This window comes from Heterocephalus glaber, unplaced genomic scaffold (assembly GCF_053883595.1).
Source record: "Heterocephalus glaber isolate CG9 unplaced genomic scaffold, H.glaber_assembly_v1.0 deba00001600, whole genome shotgun sequence".
NCBI classification, from domain to species: Eukaryota; Metazoa; Chordata; class Mammalia; order Rodentia; family Bathyergidae; genus Heterocephalus; species Heterocephalus glaber.
In genome coordinates this window covers 37,403,949-37,425,566 of record NW_028258372.1, presented here as the reverse complement: position 1 = coordinate 37,425,566, position 21,618 = coordinate 37,403,949, and the positions used below count along the sequence as shown (strand labels likewise).

General features: G+C 55.8%; 2 protein-coding genes across 10 annotated transcripts in view; one reads left to right on the top strand and one right to left on the bottom strand.

Moving 5' to 3' along the window:
* The window catches only part of Kif21b (kinesin family member 21B), a 48,221-nt gene extending 30,140 nt beyond the window's left edge, over positions 1-18,081 (top strand). For 3 of the 8 annotated variants that reach the window (XM_021242271.2, XM_013078634.3, XM_021242276.2), the window contains exons 20-36: positions 61-255; positions 348-449; positions 1,312-1,477; positions 1,673-1,724; positions 1,886-1,943; positions 2,655-2,860; positions 2,943-3,017; positions 4,854-4,967; positions 6,548-6,586; positions 8,799-8,935; positions 9,947-10,127; positions 11,045-11,209; positions 11,479-11,596; positions 12,248-12,418; positions 12,859-13,058; positions 13,492-13,682; positions 14,067-18,081. In XM_021242271.2, coding sequence (XP_021097930.1) covers positions 61-255; positions 348-449; positions 1,312-1,477; positions 1,673-1,724; positions 1,886-1,943; positions 2,655-2,860; positions 2,943-3,017; positions 4,854-4,967; positions 6,548-6,586; positions 8,799-8,935; positions 9,947-10,127; positions 11,045-11,209; positions 11,479-11,596; positions 12,248-12,418; positions 12,859-13,058; positions 13,492-13,591 — 2,079 coding nt within the window. In that variant the 3' untranslated portion in view covers positions 13,592-13,682; positions 14,067-18,081. The remainder of the gene's footprint in view (positions 1-60; positions 256-347; positions 450-1,311; positions 1,478-1,672; positions 1,725-1,885; positions 1,944-2,654; positions 2,861-2,942; positions 3,018-4,853; positions 4,968-6,547; positions 6,587-8,798; positions 8,936-9,946; positions 10,128-11,044; positions 11,210-11,478; positions 11,597-12,247; positions 12,419-12,858; positions 13,059-13,491; positions 13,683-14,066) is intronic. The other 5 variants (XM_021242274.2, XM_013078635.3, XM_021242273.2 and 2 more) reach the window with 3 other exon arrangements.
* A 3,083-nt stretch (positions 18,082-21,164) lies between these two features.
* Positions 21,165-21,618, bottom strand: part of LOC101715053 (maestro heat-like repeat-containing protein family member 7) — a 34,329-nt gene continuing 33,875 nt past the window's right edge. For both annotated transcript variants that reach the window (XM_087193879.1, XM_021242445.2), the window contains one exon: positions 21,165-21,444. In XM_087193879.1, the coding sequence (XP_087050005.1) occupies positions 21,293-21,444 (152 nt within the window). In that variant the 3' untranslated portion in view covers positions 21,165-21,292. The remainder of the gene's footprint in view (positions 21,445-21,618) is intronic.

The window sequence follows — 21,618 nt, the reverse complement described above, 5'->3', positions numbered from 1 at the left end:
GCCTCGGTGGGTCAGGCCAGGAAGCCCCCTGAGGTCTCTCCTCCATCACTGTCCCTCCAGAAAAGGGAGGAGCTGTTCCTCCTGCAGGAGGCGCTGAGGAGGAAGCGTGAGCAGCTGCAGGCTGAGAGCCCAGAGGAAGAGAAGGGGCTGCAGGAGCTGGCAGAGGAGATGGAGGTGCTGACGGCCAACATCGACTACATCAATGACAGCATCACTGACTGCCAGGCCACCATTGTGCAGCTGGAGGAGACCAAGGTGCCCGCATGACTGGGCCTGGACGGAACCGAGGTGGGAGCAGTGGGGGGTGGGCGGCCCAGGTGACAGAGTTCCCTGCCTCCCACTCGCAGGAGGAGCTGGACTCCACAGACACGTCGGTGGTCATCAGCTCCTGCTCCCTGGCCGAAGCCCGCCTCCTGCTGGACAACTTCCTCAAGGCATCCATCGACAAGGTGTGTGGGCAGCTGGCCTGCGCCTCCTGGAGGAGCGCTGGGGCCTGGCTCCTCCTCACCTGCGTCACTCACAGGCTGGGGCAAGCTGCTAACCTCTGAGCACTGGATTCCGTAGCTATAAAACTGGGGTGATGGACAGTACGAAGCTTGTCGCTGGTTGCAGGGCTTCAACAAGATGATGCATGTAAGGGGCTTGGCACAGGACTTGGCACACGCCAGGGCCTCAGTTAAAGGTGACCGTCTGCTCCTGGCTGGAGGATGTGCTTCCTGCCCTGGGCCTGCATCTTGGGGACAGATGCACCCAGTGAGACTGCTCTCCATGCCTCCTCACCCTGTCCTCCGTGACCCCTGTCAGCTCTGCCCCGTGTCCTAGGGCACTGTATCAGTGTGCCAGAACACGGTGCCCAGACAGCCAAAGCAAGAGGCGTTTCTTGTCTGGAGGCTGGGAAGTACAAGGTCAAGGTGTTGGCGGGGGTGGTTTCTTCTGACGCCTCCCTCCGTGGCTGTAGGTGGCTGCTGTGTCCTGTTTTCACACGGCTTCCCTCTGTGGGCCTAATCTCTTCTGTGCATCCTAATCTCTTCTTGTAAGGACACTGGTCATATTAGATTAGGGCCCAGCCGTATGATCTCATGGTACCCATAGTACCCTAGTTAACTCTTTAAAGCCCTTGTCTCCAAATAACACATTCTGCAGCAACAGGGGGATTAGGACTTCCACATAAGAATTTGGGGGGATACAAAAACAGGGTGTCCATAACACTGAGGTGACCTCCACTAATGCAGAGCTAATATGGGGGCTACAGAGAATGGGAGTCCCCCCAAGGCCAGGAAGGCTAACCCCAGTCCTTGCTCCCTGCCTCAGGGGCTGCAGGTAGCCCAGAAGGAGGCCCAGATCCGGCTACTGGAGGGACGACTGAGGCAGACAGACATGGCGGGCTCCTCCCAGAACCACCTGCTCCTGGATGCCCTGCGGGAGAAAGCGGAGGCGCACCCCGAGCTGCAGGCCCTCATCTACAATGTGCAGCAGGGTACGTGTAGCTGTGGCGAAAGGCTCAGGCCTCCCAGGGCTCCTTGTTTCTGACCTTAGGTGGAGCGGTGCTCGCCTCTCCAGAAGCCCCCAGAAGTGCAAGTCTGATCCCAGTGGCCAGATGCGGGAGGGAGCCCATTGCTTCTTCCCCACACTCCGTGGGGTCTCTCAAGCCTTCTCCCTTCCTTCCTCCCAGAGAATGGCTATGCCAGCACTGATGAGGAGGTCTCGGAGTTCTCTGAGGGCAGGTGAGTCCCAGCTGGGAGTCAGGGACTGGGGGACTTGGGCTGCCATAAGGTCCCTGGGCCAGGCCTGGATTTGGGGGCCCTTTGGGACTCACCAGTCTGAAGACCCAGAGAACCAGAGGCTAAGCTATTGGGATCCTAAAGTCTCTCTGTTTCTTCCTCAGCTTCTCCCAGTCATTCACCATGAAAGGCTCCACCAGCCACGATGACTTCAAGTTCAAGGTGAGCTCCAAGGGAGGTCTTGGCCAGCCTCCCACAGCCTTACTATACTCTGACCCCAACCTCAGGCCTGACATTGCTGTAGCTGGGGTGGAGGTGCCAAAATGGATCTAACCTGGAGTTGCAGGGGTATCCAGATGTGTAACCGGGTACAGCTCGTTCTTTTGAGATAGAAGCCACCCCTGGGCTCTGCTTCCTAGTGACATCACCATATCCAAATGCCCCACTTTCAAAAATTTCTCCTGATCACCCAAGACTCTGCCTCTTGCCCCAAGTCAAAACCTAACTCTGTACCTAGTTATTTTTCCTACAGATAGTTGATCCAACAGTATGGGAGTCAACAATAAGGAAGTTTACTTGACAGCAAGGGATCGGTTTAGACTGAACCAAGACTGAAGAGTTGTTGAAAAGAGGAGGGGAGAACTGCAGACTGAGAGCACTGAATTATGCATACTTTTGGGTAAACTGATTAGCTGGTAACCAGTGAAGAGGTCCATGTGGGGATTCTGTTTCGCATAGTCCAACTGAGGGCAGTAAAACAGGCTCAGTTTCTGTGGATTTGCAGCACAGTCTCTGGATCATGGCTGCTGGATGCTTCCAAGGGGTTCCTCTTCCTTAGGCCAAGAGGCACTATTTCCTTCCTTAGGATTCCTGGCTTCTCAGTATGTGCCATCCCCTTTGGGCAAGTTGGTCCATCCATCCTTCTGTCCTCAGGGGGAGCCCAAACTGTCTGCCCAAATGAAGGCTGTGTCAGCTGAGTGCCTGGGACCCCCACTGGACGTCTCCACCAAGAACATCACCAAGTCCCTGGCCTCCCTCGTGGAGATCAAAGAAGATGGAGTGGGCTTCTCCATACGAGATCCTTACTACCGGGACAAGGTCTCTCGCACCATCAGCCTGCCCACCCGGGGCAGCACTTTGTAAGGAGGGGAGCAGGACCACAGGGTTGGGAGGAAAGGTCAGGGAGTAGGGTTTGGGCCTCACTGGACCCTTGTGTTCCAGCCCCCGGCAGTCTCGAGGCTCAGAGACATCCCCTCTGACCCGGAGGAAGTCATATGACCGAGGGCAGCCCATCAGGTGAGAGCACGTTCCAGAATCTTCTGAAGTCAGTGCTGGTCTAGTCCTTGGATGAGTGTGTGGCAGTGAAGTTCTGCTCTGTAGTTCATTATGTACGCTTTCTAGTGAGGGCCAGCTGGTCTGAGTCACTCAGCTTCGCCCATGGTCCCTTCCTCACCCTATCAGGGGTGGGCTCAGGGTAGACGATCTCTGTTAGGCACCTGAAACCAGTAGCCAAGCCACATGCCAAAAACCGTATGCTGATGCACATTCAGCGTAGACTGCTTTGTAGTAGCTTCATTGGCCATTGTTCTGATATGCTTCAGCCCCTTTTCATGACCATGCGTCCTTGGGAGCTTCCACTCCCTTTAAGGCCTCATGTTTTGAAAGGAAAATAGAAACTCAAAGAACCAGAGCAGTCAGGGCAGAACAGCACAGTGTCCAGCGGTCAGGCACACATGGACCAGGTCCTGAGGAGCTTCTGCACATGGCAGGGTGACTGTGAGGGCCCTCTGGTCATGCACTTCATTCTCAGGGGTTGAGTGGCCCGCCCCAGGTCACACAGCTAAACTGGGGAAGCAGAGCTCAGTTTGACCTCTTGCTCTCTGCCCTGGAGGGAGGCAGCTCCAGCTCCCAGCCTTCCTTCCTCTCTGGAGCCTGGGCGGACACCCATGACCTTGGCTCGCAAAGTGGCCTTGGTAGGGAGGAGGTGAAAGGACATCTGTATACGTGGCACTTCAGCCTGTTGCTTTGCCTGTGAACTGAGAGAACATAACTTAAGTTGCAGCCTGAAGATTTGGGTCGACCCCAGGATGACTCTCGAAAGGGAGGGAGGATTTGGCTGAACCTAATGACAGCTTTCAAAGAATGGGATCTGGGGGCCGGGGATTTAGTTCAGTGGTTTGGTGTCTGCCTTGAAAGCACAAGGTCCCAAGTTTGATCCCCAGTACCAAAAAAAAAAAAAAAATGTATATATATATATATACATATATATATATAAATACTGGGGAGCCAGGGATTTAGCTCAGTGGTTCTGCCGCCTGCCTTGCAAGCATAAGGTCCCGAGTTTGATCCCCAGTACCGCCCCCCCCAAAAATGAGGAAGAATGGGATCTGGGAGGATTTGCTTATTTATTTGCAGTGCTATTGACTGAACTGAGAACCTTAGCACTGAGCCATATCTTCTACCCATTTTTAATTCTTATTTTAAAACAAAATCACACTGAGTTGTCCAGGCAAGGGTCAAACCTGCCGTCTTCCTGTCCTAGCCTTCCAGAGTGCTGGGCTTGCAGAGGTGCTGCCAGCAAATTTTATTTATTCATTTACTTATGTGGATCAAGCTGGGGATCAAGCCCAGGGCCTTGTGCAAGCGAGGCAAGCACTCTGCTACTAGGCTGCATTGCCAACCTGGCTGTACTTCAGGACTATGCTTGGGGACATTTTAAGAATCAAAACCACCATCAAAAAGCACAAAAATGTAATCGAATATGGTACCAAATTGTCCATGAATGGGACACTTGTTTCCAGTATCAGAGCTGAAACAACCTTGGCAAGAAATATGTGTAGAGTGGCTCAAATTTTTCTACACAAGGCCAAGAATCATACCGAAAAAGCACCGGGAGTGTTGATTGTAGGAATTCCAGTGAGCAGATAAATTCCCAAATGTTGAATCCGTGAATATGAGGATGGATTTTAAGAAGAGTGTCCAGGAGCTGGGCTGCGGCCTGAGCCCAGATGCTGTGCCCTGGGCCTGGCCTCATGTTCTTACGGCCGAGACAGAAGGTGCCTGCTCAGCACCAGCGTGGGTCTGCGGGCAGGCCTGTGGTCACTCAGACATGTCTCTGTCTCTGCGCACTAGGTCCACAGACGTGGGATTCACACCTCCATCATCCCCTCCCACCCGGCCTCGGAACGACCGCAATGTCTTCTCTCGCCTTACCAGTAATCAGAGCCAGGGCTCGGCGCTGGACAAGTAAGAGCACGTCTGGGGGCAGCCAGGAGCGGGCCCCGGGAGGGAAGGGAGCTGGTGGGCAGGCCTGCTGGAGGTGGATGGGAGTGGCTGGCAGCCCCCAGCCCTGCCGAGACACAAGGCCCTGGCACTCCCCGTCCTCTCTGTCCTGGCTGTGGGCCTCCGCTTCCTCTCAGCATGCTGGGACCTCAGGAGAGGGCAGGATGGAAGCCACCGAGATGGCGATGGCCAGCCAGGAGGGGATGGCTGCATGGACAGACACCACGGAGGGCTTCCCAGACCTGCCCTTGTCCTCTGCCCCCGCTGATTCTTTGCTTCTCTCTGAAGCCCCTTCCTTCAGTGTCAGCCACGGCCCTGTCCAGCCACAGACACTTCAAACAACACCCTGGGTTCCTTGTGCATTGTCCAGTAGACAGGCAGTCTAACCTGTACCCAAGGCTCCTGTTACCAAACTGTAATTGCAAATTGCAATTTCTGTTAACAGCAGTCCCTGCATTTAAAAGGCACTTTCACTTGGCTTTGCCACCTGCTCCCCCGTTCATGATTCATTTGAACTGAAAATCAGCCTTGAGCATTGTCTTCCCTGTTTCACACTCGGGACTGAGGTCCAAAGAGGAGGCCCAAGAACTTTCACCTAGAAAGTAGCTGAGTAGAGCCCAGAGTCCCTCCCACCATCCCTGTGTCCCAAACAATGGGACTCTGCCTGGGGGAAGGGGGGACCCCATCCTCCCTGTGTTCCTTTCTGGGCTCCCCTAAACTGCTGGGCCAACCCTGGCCCTCCGTGGCTTCCTAAAATCTCCCATACTGGAAAGGACAACAGTGCTGAGTCCTTGCCCTTTACCTGGTGCCTGGTGTATGCCTTGCCCACCTCCCCACAGAAGTGCCCCCTCCTGGGTCAGCAATTGCTCCCTGAATGCTGAGCCTGGGGCCAGTCCCAGTACCCTGGACACAGGACAGGGCCCGGCCCTCTCATCAGGATGTTCTTCTCACCTGTGCCCTTTCAGCTCCCTTTTTTGCAAGGATTGGAATCCCAGCCTGGTGATCTCCTTAGTCCTATCCAGTGGCCTGGATCTTGGCACCCGTGTGATACAAAGCTGGCTTCTAGGCATGGTCCCAGGGGGCTCTTTGGGGACAGTGAGCTTTGGAAACCATGGGCCCTGAGGAATTACTGGGAGGAGCCAGCTCCGAGGGAAGGGTAGAAGCAGCTGTGGCTTTCTTGGTCTCAGGCAGGTAGTAGCACTACTGGGGTGGGGCTGCGGGAGAGGTCGGAACCAGCAAGAGCGCGGAACCATGTCCCCCGGTGTAGGGCTGGCCTCCCCCGTCTCCTGTGACCCTCCTTGCTCCCAGCCTGCTAGCTGAGGGGCCCCCGAGGCTCGCTCCTGGGAGTCTCCCAGCCCCCAGACCAGCCTGTCCCCACCTCCTTCCCTGCTCTCCCCGAAGGCGCTCCTCCCTGCCTCTTTCCGCTCCTCCACAAGAATAACCGCCCTCTGACCTCCCTGCCGCTGCTGCTGCCACCGCCACCTCTGCCACCCCTGTGTGTTTTCCTCTCTCCCCTAATCCAGCTAATTTTCTGCCCTCCCCAGGTCTGATGACAGCGACTCCTCTTTGTCGGAGGTCCTGAGGTACACACAGAATGTCTCTCGTGTTTGGTCTTCCTCTTGCTCTCTCTTCTCTCCTTCTCTGCCTCCCACTGCACCGGCCCTCCCTGCCTGTCCTCCTGTCCTCAGCATGCGGCCCCTCCTCTCCCGGCCCCTGCCTCCCTTCCCTCGTGCCCCTCCTGACACTTCTTCCTGCCCATGGTTCCTCCTGCTCGAGGCGGCCGGCCTCATGGCCTCTGACTACACCAGGCCTGGCTGGAGCTGGGGGCTTGGGGCGGGGGCGAAGTTGCTTGTGGCTGGCCCTGTTCTCCTCTCCCTCCTGGCCTGGGCAGGGAGGAGCGGAGAGTGGAAGCCTGGGTTGGCTGGGGCTGGAGCTGAGCAACGCTGAGTGCCAGGGCAGGAGAAAGTCCTGGGTGCCACGGGGAGCAGCTGGACGGCTGTTCCCTGGAGAGGTGTAGGGTCATTTGGTGACTCCTCAGGGTCCTTGTGACTTAGCTTGTGCCCATGGGGTGAGCCCTTCAGATCCTGGCCCTGCAGTGACCACCCAGGGGGCAGCACCTCCTGCCCGCATCTCTTGTCACAGGGATATGCGGCACCCCCTCCCCGCCCAGCCTGTGGGAGCAGAGGCCAGTGTCCCCAGCCAGCCTAGCGCAACCCTCCGTAGCCGGACCAGCAGAACCTGCAGGGCCCGAGTGCCCAAGCAGGAAGGGCCATCTGTGGGCTGAGCACTTGCCAGCCCCGCAGTGCTGCTCTGCTCTGTGCTCCAGCCCGGGTCAGTGCTTGTTTATCCCCCTGTGCAGTGAGGCTTTGGCACCAGGAACATTAGCCACCACGTGCCGGCCGTGCCCATGGGAGGGAGTGTGCTCTTGCCCACACGTCCTCCCAGCAGTCTCAGGCTGGTGGCTGAAACCAGTGGGGAGCAGGGCCAGCTTGGGGAGCTGTTGTGCATGTACCCGGCTGCCGGCAGGTGGCCCAGCCAAGTCCACAGGCCCTTTGTGAAAGCCCTGTAATGGGACACTGGTCATGTCTAAACTTTTGGCCCTAGTGTCGCTATCAAGGACAACATTGCCTTTGAAAAAGCTAGATTTTCAGACATAATCCAGACAAGCTGTCATTCCAAAAGGCCCTCACTGAGAAAAACAGATCCTCAGAACCTTCAGGAAACAGGCATGGCGGAGTCCTCACCCTCACTTGGCTCATCCTCATCCTCTCCCAGAGTTGTGGGGAACAAGGGGGAGCCATTCTGGTACCAGAGAGTCTCATTCCAGAGGCCCCCAGCTTCCCAACCCCAGGCTAAGCAGGGGCTCCGAAAGGGATTTGTCCCTTTGTAAACGGCAGACATGGGTCTGACTGTGCTGGTCAAGCAGGGGCCTATGGTAGGGGTGTGTGGGTGGGTGTGTGTGTGTGCACGCGTGCATGCGCGCACAGGTCTCACACTTGGGAAATGCAGCCCCAGAGGCAGTCGTGAGGTGGTCAGGGTGTCTGTGAACGACCTTCCTCCCCGCCCCCTCATACTTGCTGAGAGAAACAGCATGCAGATGCTGACGGGAGCTGCAGGGGCTGATTCCAGCCCTTGTGCCTGTGCCCTGCCCCTGGGCCTGGCTGCATGTATGTCTCAGGTTTCTGGATCGGGCGGCATCAGATAGGAGCTCTTCCTGTGCAAGGCCTATGCCTGCTCCTCCTTCCAGCTGTGCCTTGCATGGGGCTTGTTCCCCATAACTCTTCAAGACAGTGACTACGGGGCTGGGGATTTAGCTCAGTGCAGTACGCCTGGCTTGCAAACACAAGCACAAGGTCCTGAGTTTGATCCCCGGTACTGGAAAAATAAATAAATAGATAGATAGATAGTGACTACAGATTTCTGTGAACGCAGTCCCTCAGCCAGGTGCGGTGGCACACACCTGTAATCCTAGTGCTCTGAAAGGCTGAGGCAGGAGGACCCCAAATTTGAGCCCAGACCGAGCAATTTAACTGACTTGGTGAGACATTGTCTCAATATAAGAAAGGGCTGGGGATGTAGCTCAGATAAAGTCCCTGGGTTTGATCACCAGTACAACAACAGAAAGACAGGCTGTCCTTGCCCTGCACAGCATTTCCTACCCTTAGGCCTCAGCGGACTTCGGCCAGAGGTCCTGGGGTCTCCGGCGTGAGGCCTTCATCCCTCTCTGCCCCACCCCCTCCCATGCTCCTCCCTAAGCCTGGCTGACAGCTTACTCTCTCCCTCTCTCCTGGGAAGGGGCATCATCACCCCAGTTGGAGGAGCGAAGGGTGCGCGCACAGCCCCACTGCAGTGTGTCTCCATGGCCGAGGGCCACACCAAGCCCATCCTTTGCCTGGATGCCACGGACGAGTTGCTTTTCACAGGGTCCAAAGGTGCGTGGAGCCCCCCAAGAGGCCAGGTAGGCTTAGGGTCTCCCCCACCCCGGCCTTCCCTTGCCAGAGTAGGCTGTGATGGAGGCAGAACACAGAGCCCCAGGAGTTGTGGCTCAGGGGGTCTCATCTCTTGCCATGGCTCATGATTCCTACCCCACACAGCCTGGCCCAGCGTTCTCATACCTGCCTGGCTGGCTCCACCCAGCACTTCCTGCCAGGCCTGTCTAGAAAGTTCTCGGGCCATCCTGCCTCTGCTCATCTCAGTCCTCCGACACTACTGCCCAGTGACACCACCCAGCACCTTCAGCTATGCAGGTTGACAGCACAGCCCCACGGAGTCCTCTGCTAAGTCACAGCAGTACAGTCAGAAATGTGACCAGCAGAATCCCGACACTGAGGGAGGCTGATGCAGGAGAACTGTAAGTTCAAGTTCTGGTCAGTGTAGCAAGACTCTGTCTCAAAATTAAAAATAAAGAATGGGAGGATCTTAGGAATGTAGCTCAATGTTAGCGAGCCCCAGTGTTCAATCCTCAGCATCTCTCAATACACAAAAAAAAAGAAAGAAAAAGAAGAAATAGAAATTTGACCAGCAGAAAAGAACAAATCTGTAGTAGACACAGGTAATAGAAACATAAGCATTTGTCGGTCTTCCCAGCAGGAGGAGAGGTAGCTGTCAATCAACGTGTAATTGACTGATTCTGAGGTTTCCCGTAAGATCTGCTTGTTCAGTTCATCAGTATTAGCGTTTGTAGGAACAGGTGCCAAAGGCTTAGGAGTTTTATTTTAGCTCAGGACACCTTGACAATGCTCACATAACTCACCCTGATCTAAAGCTCTCAGTGACTTACCTTTCCCCGAGTTTGTTAGGAGGACTCCTGGGCATGGTTTTCTTTCCCTCAGACTTGATCCTCCGACTCTAGCACTCCTGTCACTCCCTGCTCAGCCGGACAGCCCGTAGGGCGTGCTGCCTGCCCCCTCAGGCTGAGTCACTCCCCTCCTCGTCTCCCACAGACCGCAGCTGTAAGATGTGGAACTTGGTCACGGGCCAGGAGATCGCAGCTCTCAAGGGCCACCCCAACAATGTGGTCTCCATCAAGTACTGCACCCACTCGGGGCTTGTGTTCTCCGTGTCCACCTCCTACATCAAGGTGTGGGACATCCGGGACTCGGCCAAGTGCATTCGGACCCTCACGTAAGAGCCCCGCTCCCTTGGCCTGCCCCTTGGTGGGCTGTAACAGGCTGATTTGGGGGCAACACTTCCCAGCCCACGTGATCCTCTAAGCAGAGTCCAGCCTGGCCATGGTTCAACCCCCCTTGGTTTAGGGGACAGTATCTGGGGCAGCAGACTGGTGAGCCTGTGGCCCCTCTGACCCCCACCCTTGTCCCAGTGCCCCCATTCCTGTTCTTTGAGATGTGCTGGGTATCACCCCAGGAGCCTGAAAGAGGCACCAGGAAGCAGGGTGAGCAAGACCCTCTGCAAAAGTCATGTTTGATCTTTATATGGACTTGGTAAATTTATTTAATTTGATCCTTAAGAAGTAGACACAGGATATTTTAGTGCAGTATTTTATGCTCTCTGATGCTATATTGGCAGATAGTGGCATTGTACATTTGTCTGAACCCATGGAATGTACAGCACCAAAAGCAAGCCCCGGTGTCAGTGACAGACTTGGGAGATGTCAGTGTGTCCGTGTCGGTTCCACAAATGTGCCACTGTGGTGTGTGAATTCGACAGTGGGCGAGGCTGTGCATGTTAGGAGGAAGGAGTACACGGAAGTGCCTGTATCTTCCACTCAGTTTTTCGGTAAAGCCAAAACTGTGCTTAAAGGAAAAATGGGCATTATTGCCTCTTTTTATAGAAGAGGAGTCTAAGACAGGTTAAGTGATTTCACAAGATGCAGGCTCCTGCCCTGCTCTTAGTCTTTCCATGCCTGCTCAGGACCCCTGCAGGGCACGCAGGGACACATCTTGCTGGGAGCAGAATGGCACCTTCCTTTTGGTCCCTTGGTCCTCTGTCAGTCAGGGAAGGCTTCCTGCAGGTGGCTCATCTGGGCTGGTCTGAGTGGTCTGACAAGTTTCACCTCTGTTTGCCTCTCTTTCCCTGGGCAGGTCCTCGGGCCAGGTGATCTCAGGCGACGCTTGTGCTGCCACATCCACACGTGCCATCACCAGTGCCCAGGGCGAGCACCAGATCAACCAGATGGCCCTCAGCCCTTCGGGTACCATGCTGTACGTTGCCGCAGGCAATGCCGTCCGCATCTGGGAGCTGAGCAGGTCAGTGGGCTGTCTTCAGAGACAGGTGCCCGGGGGTCCCCAGATCTCAGAGTGGGACGACCCACCCCAGAGTGGGCAGGACCTCAGCTGCCTCAGTCCTTCATGCCTCCTCTGAGACCCCTGGGATTCTGGGAAGCTGGAGTCTAGGTTCTTGATCTTACCTTCGGGGAGAGAGGACTCTGGCCAGGCCCATTTGTTCCAGGACAGATGCTCCCTTCCCCCGGGGTCTCCTCTAACCCACACCCTGGCTGGCCTTCTCCCCACTGCAGGTTCCAGCCTGTTGGCAAGCTGACTGGTCACATTGGCCCCGTGATGTGCCTGACGGTCACCCAGACTGCCAACCAGCATGACCTTGTGGTGACTGGCTCCAAGGACCACTACGTCAAGGTACCCGAGGCCTCTCTGCCCTGCAGCCTGGCTGAGGGTCGTTTCTTCTGCTCTCTTCCACCTTTATTGTCTGTTGCCTTGGGAGGACTCATGGAAATAACTAGACTTCTGATGATTTTTGCTGAAGAAAGCACCCAAAAAAGGCAAGAGGGTGCATGCAGAGAGCTACAAAGTGCAGCGTTGTTTTGTAAATGGAGAAGAATTAGAAATAGCCTAAATGTCGAAGGGTAGGTGGAAAATCCACTAAACAGGATGAAGGTCAACTATTAAAATGAGAAATGCTGGACATGGTGGCATATACCTGTAATCCTAGCACTTCTGGAAAGCTGAGACAGGAGGATCACAAATTCAAGCCTAGCTTGGGCAATTTAGTGAATTAGTGAGACCCTGTCTCAAAATAAAACATAAACAAAAAGCTGAGGATTTAGCTCAGCGGTGAAAAGCCCTGGGTTCCATCCCAAGTACCACAAAAAAAGAAAAAGGAAATAGGGGGAGGAGGCAAAGTATACAAACAACACTAATTCAGTTTGCTGCCTGGTGGTGCAGGCGGAAACTGTGTGGTTAGGAACTAGAAGAAGGGAATTGGGTGGCAGAACTGTGGTGAGTATTTGTACTGCAGTGCCCAGGCCTGGCCTCTGCACCCCCCTGCAGATGTTCCAGCTGGGGGAGTGTGTGACAGGCACCATCGGTCCCACCCACAACTTCGAGCCCCCGCACTACGATGGCATTGAGTGCCTGGCCATCCAGGGAGACATCCTGTTCAGTGGCTCCCGGGACAACGGCATCAAAAAATGGGACCTGGAGCAGCAGGAGCTCGTCCAGGTAGGGCAGAGCCCCAGGCGGGTGGATTCCAGAGCCTCCCAAGTGCGCCCCTACCCCCTGCAGCCTCCCCTGCTTCTTCAGGTCCCCTCTGGCACCTGCTCTCAGCAAAGGCTTTGCTCTCAGCCCTTCCCAAGAGTAGTTCCATTTTAGCCTGATCTGTCTGAGGGCTGAAGGGTTCTCCACCGGGGCAGAGTCTTAGGTTTGAACCTGGGGCCCAGAGAGAAGGCCCTATCTCTGGACCCCTAGAGCCCGGCACAGGCTAGCACAGACTGCCTCCTGGGGCCGGTGGGGGAGGCCTGTCTCCATGGTCACTGGGGAGGCTGGGGGAGCCTGGTAGCGCCCTTCCACCGCCAGTGAGTATGCTCTTGGGGCCCCAGGACTGGCCCCTCCCTCTCATTGCATCCCCCAGCCCTTACCAGCCCTGTCCCTCCTTCCCGCAGCAAATCCCCAATGCACACAAGGACTGGGTGTGTGCCCTGGCCTTCGTCCCGGGCCGCCCCATGCTGCTGAGCGCCTGCCGCGCGGGCGTCATCAAGGTCTGGAATGTGGACAACTTCACACCCCTCGGGGAGATCAAGGGCCACGACAGCCCCATCAATGCCATCTGCACCAACTCCAAGTACATCTTCACAGCCTCCAGGTGGGTGCCGTGCGGAGAGGCTGCCTCTGCTCCCAGCCCTTTCCCTAGGGTGGGCAGGACAGCGGGAGGCTCAGGAAGCAGACCCTGCGGTGGCCTCCTTCCTGTGCCTGCCCAGTGTGCCAGGCCCCGAGGTAGACAGGGGAGCAGGAAGCTGCTGGGCCCTAGGCCAGGACTCGCCCTCCTGTCTCCACGCCACCCTGTCCCGCCCCGTCCAGGTAGCTCTCAGCCCCCAGAGCAGCCCTGCCACCCACAGGCCACAGCTCCTGGGCCCCAGATCTGGTCCCGTGCGGGGAGCGCCCAGGCCCTCAGTCCCAAGGGTGCTACTCAGACGGTTTCTCCTTTTCCCTTCTTGTTCCGACCACGTCCTTCCTCCCCTCTCCCGCCCCGTGTCCGCCTCCTCTCCTCTCCGCCTCTCCGCCTCTTTCCCCCACAGTGACTGCCGGGTAAAGGTGTGGAATTACGTCCCTGGACTCACCCCCTGCCTTCCTCGCCGAGTCCTGGCCATAAAGGGCCGCGCCACCACCCTGCCCTGACCCGCCCCACCGTTCCCCATCTCCTCTCTCGTTCTTCCCCCCTTTCCTTTTCCCTATCTTTCCCCACTTCGATCTGAGCTGCTTCTTGACGGTATGAGATTATTTTACTCTTTCTTCCTACTCTCCCTTCATGTCCTGCCTGGCCCAGAGAGATTGCCCTACCTGCCCTCTTCCAAGCATGGACAGTGGAGAGGGGCGCCAGTAGCAGGAAGCAGAGGGAGGGGAGCATTCAGGCCTGGAGAAAAAAATAAAACAGCGAAAGGAAAGCCCAGGAGAAGGACCCCACTGGGTACCCCTGCCCAGCGCGCTTCCCCACCCCCACCCCCCACCCTCGTCTGCCCTCCCTAGGCAGTGCCTGCCTCTTCACCCCCTGCTGCAGGTGGGAAGGGGGAATCAGCCTATCCTTTACATTGAGGGGCAGCCAGCGGGGCCCACTGTGAGAGCTGACCAGCTCCCTCTCTGTCCTCCCTGCCAGTGACCTGACGGTGAAGTTTTGGAGCGCACGGCGGTTACCGGAGGCCCACCCTCGGAGTTAGGTCAGAGGGGTCCCGGACCCTCCGGCCCGGCAGCCTGCACGGCATGGAACGGAACCTGTGGCCATCGGATGGGCAGCTGCACGGGGGCAGAGGGTGTGGCCCCTCTCCTGCTCCGCCCCCTCTCCTCGGACTTCCTACAGTGTACTGCCCTCCCTGCCCCTCCCTGCCTCTTGGGAGCCTCCTGGTGAGAGAGAGGTCGGGGAGGAGTTAAGCTGTGAAGCCAAAGGCCTGATCCCCTCTTCTCTCTCCCCAGCCACTCCCTGGCCTCCCCCGCAGCTGGCCACGGTGTTTCTGCTGAGCCAGCTGCCCTGTCCTCCTCACTATTGTCCCAGGCTGGGACCCATAGGAAGCTAAAGTAGCCCCAGCTCCATGGTGCCCCTCTGATGAGCTGGCCTCCCCCGTATCTCCACCCCAACTTCTGGAGCCATTGCCCCTGCCTCTGACCCAACAAGGTAGTCCTCAGGTAACCATGGAGACCAGGTGTAGGCAGCTGACCCCAAGCCCTGTGTCCACCAACAGCTAATTCCAATGGGTCCCAGCCATTGCTGGGCAGCCCTTTCTGATGGGGCCATGCAGGAGCTACTAGAAAGACCCCCTTGGCGAGATGGTCAGGAATTCTTCAGTTATTTATTATTTTTATTTTTTCCTGTTGCCTCCTGGAAACTGACTTGAAGTTTCTTCCCACAGATTCTGTCCCTCAGCTCTTAGGGGGTCTGCCCCCGTGGTACTTGGGGACCACCTCCTCTGTCTGCTTTGCTCTGCAGAGGAGGGAAATACCCCCTTCCACACTTTGCAGCTCCAGCCTAGCCCTGACTCTCCCCCCGGGGACCCTTCTAGTGCACCCCGGCCAAGAAGGCTGCCTACTGCTTCAGTGCCTTCCTCAGCCCAGGCCTGGCCCCTGCTGGGCAGCCTTACACCAGCTATGCCTGCGGTGCCACCTGTGTCTTCTCATGGGGTCTCATGCCCTCTGCCCCTGGAAGATGGGGGAGCTCCCCACAGCCCAGTGCCAGGGAGCCCCATTCCCCAGAGTCTAGTGGTCACGTAGAAAGCAGCTTGGTGGACTGTCTGCTCGGCAGCAGCTTGGGTCAGCCATGTTTTCATCCTCAACTGGGATAGGGAATCTCTTCAGCTTTTTTCTCATGGTTATTCGGGAGATACATTTTCAAGCCTTAAACCCAGCATAGTGCGTAGTGCGCAGCCCTTCCCTTTAGAGTAGTGGTGAGGAGGCAGTTGTCAGTTCATGGACCCTCCTTTCCCTAGGGCTATGGCATCACAGCTCCAAGCATGGGGCTGAATTAGTGTTCGGGCTCCCCCTGTTGGAACAACTCTGAATTTACAGGAATGGGTCTCGGGAGGGGCCCCTCCATCCCTCACCCCAGGCTTCCCCCCAAGCCTGTCCACACTGTTTTTCCACACTGGTCTTGTGCTTCTCAGCTTCAGTCTGGAAGCCAGGAATCCCCACTGTGTTCAGAGGACATGGTGACTTTCAGACTTTCCGGCAGTGGCATTGTCTCTGCCCTCAGCTCCTCTGTGTGTGGCCCGGGCCCTGGGAGCCTCTCCTGGCATGGGAAGGTCAGGCCCCAGAGAAGGCTGTGTGGGGCCCGTTCCCTCCTTGGAGCTACCTTGGAGGCTGAAGAGGCCGTCCTGCCTGTGTATGGCCCCTGCTGGTGGTGACGTGAGGTCTGGTGAGCCAATGTTGGGACCACCCACCTTGAATGCTGGTCTTCTGGAACATTCCGGGATGGTCTGTGTGAGCTGACTGCAAAACCTTCTTTCTCTGCCCACCCACGGGTTGCTGGGCAACTCCCTTAGTGCACGGGTGACCACCAGGCTCCTTTCCCGACTCATCCAGCCCTCCTCACCTGAACGGAAAGCTTTTTCCTTGCACCCTGTAAGAATGACCCCATCTGCATGACTGTTTACAAACTACAGAAACACATGAGACTTGTGTCACCCCACCCCATGGGCTGGGCGTGCCCCCCGCCTGGGGTGACTCTACTGTAGCTCCAAGGCCTGTTCTTGCACAAAGTGTGGTCTTAGAGGTGCTCACCGTTGTTGCCCACGGTCTGCCCACGGTCTGCCCATGGTCTGCTGTCTCTGATGGGTCACTACCTCACGGGAGGGCCGGCTCCCCTGTCCCGGCGAGTATCATTGACTTGAAACTTGAAGTTCTCGCGGATCCCTGAGCCTGTCATCTCGAGCTGCTCTAAGCTGTGTGGCACGAGCACTGGGGTCTCTGCCCCCTCCTTCGGGAACATCCAAGGTACAAAGGTTAGGGCAGGCCCCAGCTCCACTTCTCGCACAAGCATCCTGCGTGTTAGAAGCACAAACCAGCTGTGATCTGAGCACAATGGCAGGGCTCTCAGCAGGCAACATGGGCAGAGTGGGACCCAGGAGGCTCCTCAAAGGTTGGCCAGGTCCCAAGTTAGACAAGGCTGCCATGTTTGGGGGTAGGCAGCTACCCTTGCGCAGAACAAGTCTGGGCCGAATTCGGGGGCTCTTCGTGTTACATTGTGTCCCCATCCTGAGACTTGAGGCCCAGGTCACGACTGTATGCCATGGGCCCCTGGAGCAGAGCACACCCTAGAGCACGCTCCCCAGTCTTTCAGTGCCTGAACGCAGGCTGATTGATGCCAGCCCCCGAGCCTGGAGAGTGTGGACTCAGACTGTCTCCTGAGCCAGGCCCTGACGCTGCTTTAGAAGCTGACTGGCTTCCACTGCCCTTGGGCTTCTCAGCACAGTCCTACCCTAGGGCTTCCTTCTCAGTATTAGCCAGTTCAGTGTTTGCTTTCAATCCAGTGACTTGACTCCTCCAGGGCAGCCGGAATCCTCTGAGGCCACACCTGGAGCCACCCTTGGAGAGTGCTGAGGGGGAGGGGAGGGAAGAGACAAAGGCGCACAGCCAAGCCTTGAGGCGGTCAGGTTGCCACCACTAGGCAGGCAGCTGTGGAGATGGGAGTGGCCTCCCACCCACCCTCGGCCCAGCTGAGGCCTTGGAAATGCTCCTTGCCTTCCCTCGTCCAGCCCTTCTGCCCGCCTAGGGCTATGTGGCTTGGCCACAGGGCAGTTTAAAGCACAAAACCACTGCGGTAGTATCGCCTGGACTTTCATGTGCCGCCTAACGTGGTGGAGACTGGGCAGCTGCTGTGAAGCCAGGAGACATAATGTCCCTTTGCCCTGCCTTCTCTCAACTCTTAGAGGCCACCGCCACTGGAGTCTGGGCGGGGCACAGGCACACCCCCTGGTTGTTCAGACCCTGCCCGGGCCTGGTATGTTTGTGGGCAGGGCCTGCCTGGCAGGAGCAGTGGATTCCTTTCCATTGCAAAGCCCCAACTTGTGGCATTGCCCCTTTGCCATCTCAAACAGGAAATTGCTCACTGCTTTCTTTGCTGGGCACAGACTCCTCCTGCTTGATGGCCAGTGCCCCTACAGCCCTCCTGAGCCTGCCCTCCCTCCCCAGCTCCCGGATCTTCATGCCCTGGAGAGCATAATCTGCAGGGAAAGTTGTTTCTCCCTGGCATCTGTGTTCTGTCCTCTATGCCCACCCTCCTCTACCTCCAGCACTCAGATGAGCCCCCGCCCCTACCACACCCCGGTTCAGGACTTCAGATGTGTTTCCCAAGGCCCTTGCCAAGATGTAGGGAGTAGAGACTACTTGATGAAGAGCAGACGGTCAGAGGAGACCCCAGAAGGGACGGGGCCCTGCCTGCCCACCAGCTCTTTTCTAGCCATCACCCCTGCTCAGGCTCATGTGCCCCTCTGAGATGTGGCTAGCACAAGGTGTATATAAGTTTTGTACCTCTACTGATGACTGTACATAGTGTATGAAAGTTATTTAAGGCTCTTGCTGTACATTTCTGTTCCCAGATTGAATGTGTGTGTTCTAAGAAGCTGTCATAAATAAAACCTGAATGACTGTTCTCTGTAGAGTGACAGCCCCTTTAGGCTGCTGAACCATGGCTGGTGACCCTTCTTTAAGGCGGGAAATTGGTGGTGGTGGCAGTGGGTGAATGCGGCAGGCCTCTCAGACTGGGTCCAGCCTAATGTGAACTTCCTGCGCCATGAGTCTGGGGCTTCCCAGGAAGCAGAGCTTTGTCCATTTCCCTTCCACACTCTGCATGTTGTCTCCCAGGGCCAGAGCAAGTGCAGCTGCAGAGAGAGTGGGCAGTAGCAGTTATTGTGGACAGGCGACATCTTCATCTTATGAGATAAGAAATGTCTCAGAAGGGAAGTGAATTAACTCTCCAGGCTCACAGCTAGACAGGACAGGGCTCGGATTTGAACCCATGCTACCCAACTGCAGCCTCATTTTCTTCCACTAACCTACTGCACCTTCTCCAGGGCCAGAAATTCACTGTGTGCAGTGCATACCATCGTTTAGTTCCCTCACCACTTACAGGTGAAAATAGAAATATAAAAAGTTCCTATCAGAAAGTATCTCGGTAATGGTTATGATTTTCATTTAGTTTTTTTTTTTTTTTTTTGGCACTGGGGATCGAACTCAGGTCCTTGCGCTTGCAAGGCAGGCGGTAGAACCACTGAGCTAAATCCCTGGCCCCTAGTCTTTTAAAAGCTATACCCCCCCCACATACATACACCCTTTGTTTTCTTTTTTGCTGGGAATTGAACCCAGGACCTTGCACAGGCTGTACCACTGAGCTGTACCCATCCCCAGCCATGTCCCCTCTGGATACCTGGACATCACTCCATCATCTCAGGATGAGTCTTGGGGAGGAACTGCATCATCATCACAGGCCCAGACACTCCGAATGCTTTGCTTTCTACCATGTTCTATTTTTGTCTTCCAAATATAAAACCAAGTTACTCTCTCAACCTACACAAGTCCCTGAGCACTTGAGCTTAGCCAGACCCACAGCTGACACAATCCAGCCAGCAGTTCCCAAGTTCATGGCAAGCAATCTTTGGGGAGCCGGGGGGTGTCCCAGGGAAGAGTCCTCAAGAGGCTTCCTGTCAAGTAAGAGGGGACCCTGAGCCACAGCCCTCAGCAGGCACAGAGCTTCCTGCCTTGGAAAGCAGGGTGGCTTCAGGAGGACAGTTGTTTTCGACTGGCCAGCTGAGGCCCACTCTTGCTCCCCACAGGCCATGTTTTCCACAGGACCCTGCCCCACAGTCCGGAGCCCATTGTGTGATGCAGGAAGTAACAGCTGCACACAGCCAGCTGTGGCCAGGCTGGGCATGGGAGTGAAATCTGGGACCAGGCTCTGGTGACCTTGCAGGGGCCTTCAGAGTCTGGGTCCCCCCCTCATGGCTTACAGTCAAAGTTCAGGACTCTGTATGTCTTGAGGATCCCAACACCCTTGGGAAGAGGGGCACAAGGTTAAGGGCCTCGTTTTTTGTATTTCAGAGTGCTTTATCCCCAGATTGTATGGATGCTATCTAATTTAGAAAATCTGGGAAACAAAAGAGTCAAGGAAAATCCCATTTAGGATCTAAATTTCAGGGTAAATTTCCCAGACAAGTAAATGGCCCTGGTCAGAATGTGATGAGAGCCATTCATTGAGCTAGGTGGCATCTTAAAAGATGATTTCTTTCCCAACCCTCTCGACTTATAAGTAAAGGAAATTGAGGCCCAAAGAGGCTGACAAAATTGGACAAGGTCATAGTGGGACAGAGATGACCCTAGGATCTGTTGCTTCCGTTTGACTAAGGTGATTTGTGGGATCATCAGAACAGTCTTAGCCCAAATCACTTGACCTATTAATAGGTTTTTAATAAGATCTACCTTCTATCATTAGTTGTAGCAAAGCAAGGTTGCTCTTTGGGGCCTAGAAGGAGTTCGAGTGTGTCACTGAGTCTGGTGAGATTTCTCATTCACCTCCATGTATAAAGTGGCCAGATGATAAGTTCTCTAGTGACAGCTGTGGCAGCTGACATGGGAGCCAGAGAACAGGCCAAGGAGAATGAGAAGAGCCTCCTGACCATTGCAGAGAACAGGGCAGCGTTCAATGGCGCATTTGAGGTTTGGAGGCATGGCCAGGGGACTCCAGCTGCCGGACCCAGGCTGATGATGCTGCAAGGAAGGGAAATGGCAGGGAGAGGCCAAGAGGGGTGGGGGCTCGGGCAGGTGACAGAGACAGGCACCACAGAGGACAGAGCTCCAGCCTGGTCAGTGCATGTTTACCCTGGGGAGCCTGTCTTTTTCTGGAATGTTGAGTTATGTCCTGTGAGCTTTGCCTGGGGCCCAGTGAGGAAAAGTCAGGGATAACAGGCAGGAGTAGGGTCGGTGACCACAGGAGCAGTGAATGAGCCTGTATCGATCCAGAGACATCCGGGGACTGCTGTCGGATGGGCCAGGGCCAGGCTAACTCCCACGGGCAGTAAGAGAGAGCAGGTGGTGACCATCCCCTTGGCACAGGACATTCTGGCTCTTCAGAGGTGCAGTGACTGAGCCTGGAATCCAGGCCTGAGCACAGTCAGTCTCTTGGGCTGTGGTCAGGGCTGAGTCGAGGGGCGGCCATGGTGCTAACAGAGCCACCCTATTCCTAGCTGTGTGGTAACCAAACTCTCTGATCTCCCCAGATACTTTGTGAGCTGGCTAATAACACTTTATTAAATCACTCCTGTTTCCACTAACCTGAGCAGACTCCATTGTTTACCATCAAGAACCCTGCCCAGAGCCGGGCGTGGCAGTGCATGTCTATAATCCTAGCACTCTGGGAAGCTGAGGCTAGAGGATCTCAAGTTCCAGGCCAGCCTGGGCAGTTTAGCAAGACCTTATCACAAAATAAAAATTAAAAAAAATTAAGAGGACTGGGAATGTAGCTCAGTGCAAAGGCTCTATGTTCAATCTCCAGTACAATGAAAAAAAAAATTATATATATATATATAAGAACACTGCCCAATATAGCTGGAGTCTAGAGACTGACTCCCAGTCCAAGTTGGTTCAAAAGAAACTGCTCTGGGCTCAGATCACTTGGCTGAATGGGAGAAGGGCAGAGCTGGCAGATCAGGTAGAGGCAAGCCTTGACCTGGCTCACAACACATGGTTCTACCCCAAACAGCCAAGAATCAACATCTCCTTCCACAGAAGTACAGGACTTCTCCTTTTATTAGAGCAGTCATAGTATTTCTAGTGCAAGGCCCAAGAGGCTGGCCACTGGCAGTCTTGGGCCCAGGCCTGCAGCTTCAACTCGAGGATGCAGGCTCAGAAGTGGCCCCGTTGGGGTCTCCTCCTGCAGAAGCAGGAAGTAGGGGGCTTGGCCAGAAGCAGCTTCTCCTTGGCTTCTAGGACGTGGATGGTCTGCGTGGCAAGGCAGCTGACCATGGGATCCGGGTCTCTCTTCATGTGCCTCAGGGCTGTAACACAGACACCACTATAGAGCAGGGCAGCGAGGTGGGCAGAAAGGCCTGTCCCCTGCTTGAGGGAGGAAGAGGGAAATGGGATGGGGCTGGGAGCTTCTATGATATGAACAAGAGTTCTTCTAGGTGTCCTTCTGCTTGGTTACAAGCAAGACCCCAAGTCTGCCCTGG